Source organism: Sorex fumeus, unplaced genomic scaffold, assembly GCF_029834395.1.
Source record: "Sorex fumeus unplaced genomic scaffold, SorFum_2.1 ptg000003l, whole genome shotgun sequence".
In the NCBI taxonomy this organism is placed as follows: domain Eukaryota; kingdom Metazoa; phylum Chordata; class Mammalia; order Eulipotyphla; family Soricidae; genus Sorex; species Sorex fumeus.
Window position 1 is genome coordinate 52,199,410 of NW_026606060.1, and position 11,606 is coordinate 52,211,015.

General features: G+C 49.3%; 1 protein-coding gene across 1 annotated transcript in view; it reads right to left on the reverse strand.

Moving 5' to 3' along the window:
- The window catches only part of APPL2 (adaptor protein, phosphotyrosine interacting with PH domain and leucine zipper 2), a 60,445-nt gene extending 54,623 nt beyond the window's left edge, over positions 1–5,822 (reverse strand). Inside the window, exon 1 of the mRNA XM_056115300.1 lies at positions 5,718–5,822. Coding sequence (XP_055971275.1) covers positions 5,718–5,771 — 54 coding nt within the window. The 5' untranslated portion in view covers positions 5,772–5,822. The remainder of the gene's footprint in view (positions 1–5,717) is intronic.
- Positions 5,823–11,606: the final 5,784 nt, after the last annotated feature.

Consider the following 11,606-nt stretch of genomic DNA (forward strand, 5'->3'; position numbering starts at 1 on the left):
TGGTTTTTAAAGCTCTCAGTGAGGGGCCAGAGCAGGTACGTAGCCTTGCACCTGGCTGATCCCAGTTCAATCTCTGGCACCCCAAAGAGTCCCGTAAGCACTGCCAGGAGTGCCCAAGTGTGGAGCTGGGACTAAGCCCTGAGCACTGCTGATGTGGCCCAAAAAAAACAAAACAAAAAAGGGCTGGAGAGCATGCATGCTTTTGCCGGTGTCAGATCCTGTGTTTGATCCTGGGCACTGACCCCCAGAGCATCTCTGGGGATAGCCCTGGCAGCCTTGGACACAGTCAGGCCCTAGCCCTGAACTCATCAGCCTGGTTGACAGAGTGCCCCTGGGACCCACTGAACACAAGGAGGCCCCCAGAAAAGAACTCTTTTAAAGGCCCTTCTATTAGGTGACATTTATTTTTTTTAAAAAAACCTGTTGATAACAGTGTTGCTGTAGTATTAAAATGAAGTTGCATATGCACGGCACCTTAGCACTGCAAATCATAAGTAAATCGCCCTTTATTTCAACTGCCATCACTAAAGGTCAGCACTTGTAGACTCTTTACAGACATTATCTTTAATCCTGTAAATTAGAGTTAGAGCTTTGATTTGGATCTTACAGAGTGTGTATGTGTGTGTGTGTGGGGGGGGGTGGATTCCCAGATTCTTTGAATGCAGTATATAATTGGGGGAAGGGACTGGATGCCAGGGATTGAACCTGGCATCAATTGAACCTTGCTGGCCGCAGCAAGACAAGCGTGTTCCCTGATGTACTACACCTCTCTAGCCCTTCAAGTTATCACCCTGGCCCCGAGCAGAACACCTGTTCGTAGTCATTCTGTCAGTGCTGTAGGGATCCAACACCTACAAGTCTAGCATCTTCCTTTGCATAACCACTATGCCCAAGAGGCTGGGAAGAGAATGGTACCACTGGATAGAGGTTATTTTGGTCTTTATATTTTTCCCGTGGATTTCAATTTATGTTCAGTACCTTCATTCTCTGCATTAATTGATTTAGCAACTATTGTTTTTAATATTCTCAGGAATAAAACAGAAAGGGGGAAGTGCAAAGGGAGGATGTAAAAAAAGAGGGATGTTATAAACGTCCCCCACAACGAGAACAGAAAGGCAACCGACAACTACTATCTGCCGTGTCGGAGTGTCGGCACCAAACGCGCGTTACTTCACTGAGCCCAGCAACTTGGCGAAATAGATGCCTTGGTTGCACAAACCCATTTTGCAGATGATGAAACTGAGGCTCACCCAGGTTAAACTTGCTCACACTCCAGAGCCGGGGAGCAGCTGGGCTGGGATGTAAGCCCAGGCGTGGCTGGCTCAGTGCCCAAGCATCCTGCACGCAGGAGGCGGCACGTGGAAGCAGATGGCAGCTCTGCTCTGTGACTCTGACAGGCATGCCTTTTGCACCCTGACTCACCACATAGGAGGGCGGGGTGGCAGGACTGAGGCTGCCAGGAACTACCGGCTTCTCTTTGGTCACTATCGTGCTTCCGACAATAATAGCTGGCAAGGGAACTGCCCCGCAGTTAACTGCCAAGGGACTGTCCCGCAGTTAGTTGTTTGACTACTCAGGGTGTACCCTGACACCCATCAGGAGTCCCGTCCTTCCTTCCTCAGTCAGCTTGGCCCTCATCACCCCGGGGGGCAGCGGGGAGACCAGCAACAAGGCTCTCCCTGTTCTAATTTTCACAATCATCAGCTCCACAACTGCTCAGACATATGTTTGGAGCGAGAGAGATGTTCTGAGACACGAAGGAAAAAAAGGAGATGAAGGTACACTGGCTGCTCAAAATTCCAGGTAAAGGTCAAAGACACTGGCGGCTATCACCGAGAGGGCGATATCCTTAATAGCGATCACTTTGGTAGTTTCCCTGATACTCAGACACGAAGATGACTTCATTATTTACTCTGTGCAGTTTTACTCTAATTTTGTTAAAATACAAGCTTAGCGAGGTTAGATGAAATGCCTAAAGTAACGGAGGCAGAATCGGGGTTAGAATTCCATCCTGTCTCTAAGAGAGCCTAGACTCTCAAGAGGATCTACTTAGTCTCAAAAGCAAATACTATGGATACAGCCGAAGCTCCAGATCACCCCCGTGTATTGCAGTAAAAAGGGTGCCAGATGCCATCTGACAAAAGAGTCCGAGAGTTTTGTTTTTTATGCTCCATAACCTAATAAGCACCGAACTGCATAATGACATGATTTGTTTTAAGCGGATTGTTTTAAGGTGTTTTCTATTTAAGAAACACAAAAACATATACAAATGTATGTGTGAGTAAATATATGTGTGTGCGTGTGTGTGTGTGTGTGTGTGTGAGAGAGAGAGAGAGAGAGAGAGAGAGAGAGAGAGTAGGTCAAAAGTCCTAACCCTTCACAATGAAGACGGAACCGTCAGGCTACGTTTAGAGCACCCCTGCATAAAAGACCTGATTTGCTCAGTGAGGGGCAAGGGCTGAGCTGCTCGCTGCGTAATCTCTGAACTTATTTCTCTGTGTGTCAGTTATGCCAACTGCACAGGGAGCAAACACAACCCCAAAATCCAAACAGGGAGCAATGGTGCTTTTGTGTTCTCCTTATCTCCGAAGCAGAATACAGTATAACCCCCGAAGAACTGGCCACCCACACGGGCTCAAAGCTGGGCTTGTCCTCCTATCTCGGCAGGATCCATGGGCACTGGAATCACGGCCTGCCTTATCTGGCTCCTGGGAGAGGCTGTGAACCAGAGGGGGGCAAGTCCCCCTAATTTCACCTGACCCTCCAGTCCCAGCACCCAGCCGTGCAAACATTCATCTTCATCCTTCAAGCTATCCAGACGTAGTGTGTGCACAGACTATTCTTACAGGGCATCGTGCAGCTCTGCAGACTGAAAGAACCAAACGGAGTAAACGTCGGTGAGGTCAGTCAACTGCCGTTCAGCTCTCCTCGGGTCAGAGTTCACACACAAAAGCCTTTTTTGTTCACTTCATGAATCCTGGGCGACCAGGTTACTGCAGCAACCCTTCTCACTCCATGACACCGGAGCACGCAGACAATAGAGGGCTGAAGGTCATCGCCTTTCAGGAGAACATTTTAGGTCGCTCGTGACAGAAAAACCAAGGTGCTAGGTAGCCGGGCAAAGGTAAACAATATGGGCAAAGAACCTGGCTGTGGTGCTTTCCAGAGTACAACCGTGGGCAAGTCACTTCACTTCTCTACTCGTGGGTCATGTATTTGGTTTGCTTTTTTCGTGCCAGGGTTCAAAGCCGGGACCTGGTACATGGGCAGCCAGGGCTTGATCTCTGAGCTCTAGACTCTGTGCACCTTGATAATCTCAGCAGAGAACTTCAAAGTTGGATGACTGTGCGAGTTCACAGACCCCAAGCATCTGGAAGTAAGCCGGGCACACAACACACATGCCTGATAGTGGTAGCTGCTATTTCTATTCTTATACGTAAACGATCCTGTTGGGTTCAATTCCCCCCAGCTCCAAATCTCCTTGAGAAAACAGACGCTTATATACCTCACCCAAAAGTTGCCAATGAAAACCATCCAATGACTATGGAAAACCTTCTTGGGAATTGGCTTCTGCTTAATTTCAGGACAGAGACAGAGCACTCTCAAAAAAGGGGCACATTCTCTAAGGAAAGAGGAACAGTAAGGAGGGACAGCAACGTAGATAGACCTCCTCTTCTACATGCCAGCTCAATGTCATCAACCAGGCCGCCCCAGAATTTGGTGGGGAGGGACTCCCTGCGGTGCCAGGACTCAGCTCACCATGCCACACCTCCCGCCTCCAGGGTGCGGAAATCTCTGCTCCTAGAGCACTTCGGAGGTCCCTGGCTCTGTTGCCCATTTGCAGAAAAGCCTAAGAAATGGAGCCCGCTCAGGAGTGGGGTAGGTGTGCCCGATCACAGCAGCTCTGGGAGCAGTTCTTCAAGGGCCCAGGTCTTCTGCTCCCAAGCAGTCTTCTGTCTACTGAGAAAATCCTCTGACCACTCAAATCGCGTGGGCATGGATTCCCTCAGGGGGGACTCAAACATTCAGAATGAGAAGAGGGAAAAATAGAGAATAAGGAGAGAGAGAGAGGGAGGGAGGGAGAGAGGAAGAGAGAGAGAGAGAGAGAGAGAGAGAGAGAGAGAGAGAGACTGTGTGACTGTGTGCAGGGGTTAAGGTATTTGCCTTGCATATGGTTCCATCCCTAGTACCCAACCCCCAAAAGTGATCTCTGAGCACAGAACCAGAAATCAGCCCTGAGTATCACCAAGTGTGGGCTCAAAAAAAAAAAATGGAGAATCAATGCAACCTCTCTATTCAATCAAGCACAACAGAAAAACATTTTTTCTTCCATCTCGGGTTCTCCCACTACAAAGCAAATTTCCCTACAATCTGAAATCACTAACAATTCTACAGGAGTAGGAACAGAGGGATAGTACAATGGGTAGAGAGCTTGCCAGGCACATAACTGACAAGGGTTCCGTCCCTGGCACCCCATAAAGTCCCCCTAATGCCAATAGAAGTCATCCCAGAAGGAAGGAAGGAAGGAAGGAAGGAAGGAAGGAAGGAAGGAAGTCAGTCAGTCTACAGTAGCACCTTCAAATCATACAAAGGAGATGTGAGGATGGACAAAATGACTCCCTATGAAGAGAATTTAGATTTCAGGGGGGCTTTGAAAAGTCCGTTTGACCATTTTCAGTGCTTGCCAATGAAAAGCAAGAAAGCATCACCGCCTGCTTCTCGTCTCTCACTCGCCTCGACGCGGCAGATAAGGAAGAAACCTGCAAAACGCAAGGGCGCACACGGTCCTTCTAAACCATTGGCACGGACCTCGGGAGGTGCAGGGTGGGCACGACCACTCCCCCGCCCCGGGAGGGGCACACATCACTGCAGAGAAAGGCAAGCACCGCACAGACGGGACCCTGTGAAAGGTAGGCGGGTGCAACGTCCCGCTCCTTTCTCAGAACGGGCCCCTCTGTGGCAGGCTCCAGCTTTAACCTGGGGCTGGGGGCCCCCGATGGCAGGGGGGTAGCTGGGCAGGCGGAAATGTTCATGCAGAACAAAGCACTGAGTTCGCAGGCAGGGCCCTTGGGCACTCCTTGGGTGGTCTCTGTTCCCCCCCACCCCGCCCCCCGCTGGCCCTGCCAGGGCTGGGCTGCAGGGCCCGGGGCCCTTAACTTGTCCCGAGAGAGTTAATGAAGCGTGCCTGGGTGCTGTCCCTTTTCTTCCTGGCGGGCCTCGGTGCCAAAGACAGGCTGGCACGGCGGGCAGAGGTCCCAGCGCCTCTCCTGGCCTCCAAGGCAGCCGCTGCCCACCCGGGATGATTGCTCACAACGGGGTCTTTTCCTGGCCCGCCAGCCACTGGGCAGGCATCTCCATCCTCCTTGCTCCGTCCTCCCTGGGGAGGCAGGTACAAGGACTGTCCCTATTTTACAGATGACAAAACTGAGGCTCAATTAAACAAGCAAGCAAGCGAAATAAGGTTCTGTTCTCTGCCAGGGGCGCTGGGAGTTGAGGCCCGGGGGGACGGGGGCGGGGGCGGGCAGGGCGCGTCTGACTCCGCAGAGTTTGCAAACGCCTCCAGCCCCGGTTGCTTGCGGGGGTGCGTTTCCCCGGGTTCTGCATGCACCGGGGGGGGTCGAGGACGGGGTCCCGGGCCCTCTGCGTCCTCTCGGCGTCCCCCCCCCCCATCCCGGACCCGATGGGGCCTCCCGGGCAAGCGGGGCGGCGGGCGGTACCTGGGGGCTGTCCTGCAGGGCCTCCTCTAGCAGGAGTTTGTCCACGGCGGGCATGGTGCCGGACGGACGCACGGACGCACGGACGGACGGGGAGGCGCGGCTCTGCAGAGAGGGTGCTGCGGGCGCTGGCGACAGGAGCTGCTCGGTGCCCGCCGCTGCCCCCCGCGCGCGCGCGTCCACGCCTGCCCAGTGGCCGCCGCCGCTGCCCGCTGGCCCGCCTGCCCTCCCCGCCCCGCCCCTCCCGCCCGGCCCCCGGCGGAGTCGGATCAACAGGAAGTGTGGCGCCCGGCGAGCGCCCGCCCCACCGGAAGTGTGGCGGACCCACTTCCGCCGTGTCCGGGCCACCCGGAGAGTCACAGACCTCTCACGACCACGAGGGCGCCTAGGGGGGTCCGGAGGTGTTACCTGCCAAGGAGGGGTCCGCAGGGTCTGTCAGGACCCCGGAGAAGGAGAAAAGACAAGGTTTTACTCTCGTGTGCTGACTTTCCAAGAGACTTTGAGCAGCTAAATTTTGCAGTTGTTACTCTTGTCACTCCCTCGCCCACTTTTTCTTTTCTTTTTGAAGCCAGGAGGACCACCCTCTATACCTCGCCCACTCTTTGGTGAGAGAAATCAAGGCCACCCTGAGAACCTGTCACCTTTCTAGAGGAAACTGCCTAAGTATTAGGGCGTAACGGTGTTTTCAGAGTTGGAAGGGGTCCCTGATTAGGTCTGGGCAGTGATTAGGTCTGTACCTATCAGGTGGAGATTAGGGACCTGGAATGCAAGGGTATAAAGTGGTGTGGTCAGCTTCTGGAAATACATCCCGGGGATGCAAAAAAAAAAAAGCATAGTAGAAATGACCTCTGCACCTGTACGTTCATTGCAGCACTATTTGACAATGGACAGAATCTGGAAACAACCAGAGAGCCTGAGAATAGGCAACTAGTTAAAAAAAAAACAAACTATGGTACAGCTACACAATGGAATACTCGCAGCTGTTAGAAAGATGAAGTTATGAAATTTGCTTCTGAGTGGATGGACATGGAGAGTATCATGCTAAGTGAAATGAGTCAGAAAGAGAGGGACAGACATAGAAGGACGGTACTCGCTGGTGGAATATAAAATATCATAATATGAGGCTGACACCCAAGGATGGTAGAGACAAAGGCCAGGAGGATTGCTCCACAGTTTGAAAGCCTGCCTCATGAGCTGGGGGAGAAGGCAGGTAGGATAGAGAAGGGATCACTAAGTCAATGATGATTGGAGGGATTATATGGGATGGGAGATGTGTGCTGAACGTAGATAAAGGACCAGATATGATGGCCTCTCAGTATACATATTGCAAACCATGATGCCAAAAAGTAGAGAGTAAGAAGGAAGATGCCTGCCATGGAGGCATGGGGATGGGATGGGGTGGGAATGGCAGGAGGGATACTGGGGACATTGGTGGTGGAAAATCCGCACTGGCGGAGGGATGGGTGGTCAATCATTGTATGATTGATACAATGAAAGCTTTGTAACTATCTCCCAGTGATTCAATAAAAAATAAAAGTGCAATGATACGATTCATTTAAAAAAATAAAGTGGTGTGGTTGGGTCAGTCATGAAAGCTGGAGTAAAAAAAGAAAAGAGTGACAGGGAGACTAGACAAATGGAACTTGACTTTTTGAGTTATGAGGTAATCAGAAGTTCCTTCTGTAGGAATCAGATTTCTCCAGTATATTGGACGTATGTCATACAAATCAACAGGAATGTGATGAATTGATACAGATTTGTGTTCCAGGGAAACACTGAAGCCTGGTGAAGGCACGGTCTACAGACACCTCTGGGAACATGCCTCGGCATCTCTTGAAAACCTCAAGTCAATTACTGCCAGTTGTTCTGGCCAGCAGAAACCTCTTCCCCCCCCCGCCCCCTCTCCCCCTCCCCCACTCCCCAGTCATGGATGGGATCCTTGGGGAAACCATCTGGCATCCTTTTACCCAAGTGCCTCATTCTGCTTGGGTGGAATCACGCTCTGGCCCGCTTTCTTAAGTCTCCTTTATCTTCTGTCAAGTACCGTTCAGTTCAGCTCATACCCAACTCTCTCTTGGCAGAAATCCTCTTCCAGAAAGCCAAACTCTAGCTTTTCCTCTGCACTTTCTCACCTTAATCTCCCTCTTCTGAAGAAGTGTTCCTCAATCTTTTTAGCACCTGCAGCCTGGCACCTGCTGCCTGTCTACAGCCCCGCAGTCCTAACACAGGCAGTAGACCCATGGTTTCCAACCTCTCTACACCTGCAGTCCCACAGTTCATAGGCTGGTGGATGAAGTGCACTGTTCTTTCCTAGCAGTGATTTTCCTAAAACAGCTAAATTACAAGACCCAGCAGTGCTCAGGGATCACTCCTGGTGGGACTTGGGGGACCATGCGGGGTGCCTTTGATCAAACCCAGGTCAGCTGTGTGCAAGTCAAGCGCCCTCCATGCTGTAGTATCTCTGCAGGCCCAACATATTTCTAAATTATTAGGTTAGTTCATTGAGTCAGCTCTTACTCCCTCTGCAAACAGCCTCCTAAGAGCATAGTGCTCAGATCTTCTCTCTCCAATTATTTAAATGGAATTTCCCTCTTCTTTTTGTTTTGCCCATCCTTCTCTCCAATTAAAAATGCCAGGCATTAGTTGCCTCCCAGACAGTAAAGTCCCACCTGGTTATAATAATATGAGGTTGTCCTAAAGGGGAAAAATGCACACATCTTAAATAGAAAATAGAGGTAAAAAAAGAAGACAATCCTCTCCAGAACCCTTGTAAGGTCTCAGAAGTCTCCCCTGGAAATCACATTTTTAAAATGTGCCACCTTGTCTTCTAATTAAAGCTGCCTTTCCTCAAGTACCATTATGGACATTGTCTAAGCCAGTTCTCACAAAATGTCATTACTTTTCAGCATTTTGCAGGGTCAGTTTTCATTTCGTTTGGGGATTGTGGGCCACGTTCAGCAATACTCAGGGCTTACTCCTAGCTCTTAGCTCAGGGATCACTCCTGGCTTGGCTCAGGGAACTATCTGGAGTGTCAGGAACTGAACCCAGCTCTGCCACGTACAAGGCAAGTGCCTTACTACTGTACTATCCCTCTGACCCCCAATTTTACAGTGCCTTTACGGGCTTAATAACTTTAGTGGAATTTCTTGGGGCTTAACTACCACTTATAATATTGTTTCTCTTGGGAAAGTCATCCCAAATTCAAAAGAACTAAATTACAAAACCCAGCAGTGCTCAGGGTTCTGCACTCAGGGATCACTCCTGGGAGGACTTGAGAGATCACTTTGATCTCAGCTGTGTGCAAGTCAAGTGCCCTACACTCTGTGATATCTCTGCAGCCCCAACATATGTCTAAATTGTTAGGTTAATTCATTGAATCAGTTTATACTGCTCAATATTAAGCACTGTATCTCCCACTATTTTGCTATATTTATTAAGACTCGTTTAATTCTAAAGCCAACTGTCCTCCTCTTCAACAGGTTTCAAATCTGTTCCACTTTTTCTGAAAACATCTGGTCAGTTCAGGATGAACAGAAGGGACCGTGTTTAAGTTGCCCGCGCCCTTCGGAAGAGAAGGTATGATGGACTCTGGAATTTTTACTCCTTTACTTGCAGAAAAGAAGATCCGAATCTTATCAGAAACTCAGTGGAGCTTTTACTTCTTTATGGGCTCTGTGGAGCTTTTATAACTTTCACTCTTTGAAGACACTGCCCTCTGTCCCCGGAGAAGAACACAGAGAAATAAAGGGGTACCAAGGAGGGAAGGTCAGAGGAAACATGAGGCTGGAGAGTGAGAGAGAAAAGTCAGAGTGAGGATTCTTCCCTCTGTCAGCAATGACCTTTCTCTTACTTTGATGTCAGACAAGTTTAACCATGAACAAAATTCCAGCTTGCTGTGGCTTTTGTACGTGAACCCTTACTCACTTCCATATCGTATAAGCAAAATTAACCTCTTCCTTCAGTGTGCTTTCCTAACATGTGGCTAGATAATTCTCAAATAGTGTTCACCTATATTTGTTCCTGCCTTCCATGATCTTCCATGTATTGCAAGCAGGAATGTGGCTCACTTCTCTAATTATAGTGCCTAGAACATTCCCTCACACAACAGCAGTTGCTTGAGACATGCTTATTAAAAATAATGTGTGTTATCAAAAGGGAATGCCCTGCCACAGAGGCAGGGTGGAATGGGAGGGGTGGGGGGTGGGAGGGATGCTGGGACCCATGGTGGTGGAGGATGGGCACTGGTGGAAGGATGGGTACTTGATCATTGTGTAACTGAAACCCAAGCACAAAAATTTGTAGGTCTATAACTGTACCTCATGGTGTTTCACTAATAAAATAAATAATTAATTAATTAATTAAAAAAGAAAAAAATGGTGTGTGTTATCATAATGTATGATTTTCATTCCAGAGCTGAAGAAGCGATTTAATGAACTTTATTTCATTTGTGGCCTGAACGATAGGCGTTTCCCCCAATCTTTCAGACACTGTTTAACATGTACCATGCACCACTTTAGTCTGAGAAGCTCAGGGTATAGCCCGAAGCAAACAGAAGCTGTAGCCTTGAAGGAACTTCATTTTATGGGACAGAGAGAGTACAGGAGATAAGAGGCTTGCCTTTGGGAGAGAAGAGATACAGGAGAAGGTTGTGATAATTACAGGAGCAGAATCTTTTAGACAAAAAGAAGTGGGATATAGATCATGTGATGAAGACAGAAGCGGGGACAGTACATTCAGAACCAACCCTGTGGTGGTGGGTTCACAGAACTAAATTGTGGAGAATAAAAGAATTCTTTTTTGATAAAAATATTTTTTCTCAGTAAGAAGATAAAACACAAGGCCATCAACTTAAAGCAATAATGGTGAGACAGAGGATTAGATGCTTGGGCAGAGCTGATTTCTATGAAACAATTCTCTTGGGATATTGGAAGGTAAGACATAAATGTAGGGTTTCCATTTTACAGATGCTGCAACTGAGGCACAAAAAAATAACAGAGCCAAAGTTCCAAGTGCCAGACTCTGTCTGCTGCAAACCTGGGAATAGGAAACCTGAACTATTTCCTGGTACTTTATTCAAAGTTCGGGGACTCTCAAGCAGTATTCCGGGGGGTCGGGGGCAAATACTTGGTTCACTAGGCCAGATAATTCAATGCTTGGGCTCTAAGCATGTGGTGTTTCTGGGGGTTTGCAGGAACACTGGTGCTTGGGGGATAATCCCCACTTGGAACCAGTGTGGGTGGACCCAGTGATGCTTGAGGGATAATCCCCTCTTCAAAATTTTTCATCGGGGTGGGGGTTGGTGAGAATTGGGTTACACAGAGGTAGGGCTTACTCCGGGTTCTATGCTCACAGATCACTTGTGGCAATGTTTAAGGGACCTATTGTGGTGCCAGGGATCAAAATCAAATGGGACTGTCACCTGCACGGCAAGAGCCTTAACCCTCTCTGCTGTCTTATATCCACTTTAAAGATGCAGAGACTTGGAAGACAATTCACTGACGTAGTCACCAGGAAATAAATCTCAGAGGTATTGATTGAGTCAGTCATGGGAGAGACAGATGTTAGCAAAGAAACCCCCTGCTCATTCTGCCCCAGCTCCATTCCAGCCCTCAACTGGGGCAACCAGAATAGCACAGAGCCCCCTGAGGAAACCAGGCCTGCCTTCCACGGGCTAAGGGAAAGCTATGTGCTTGGTGACAGATGTTACCTCTTGGCTTGCTTTCCTCTTACTTAGACAGCATCTGAGACACCACTCGGGTGGTGACCTCCCGAGTTCAAGTATGCGTCCCTATGCTCCACTTAGTTACTTTCATGTGTGACTTTGATGTGCCTTACCCTCCCCCCGCCCATGGAGATCAACCTGCCTCTCCCAGTGGTAGGTAAACTGGATG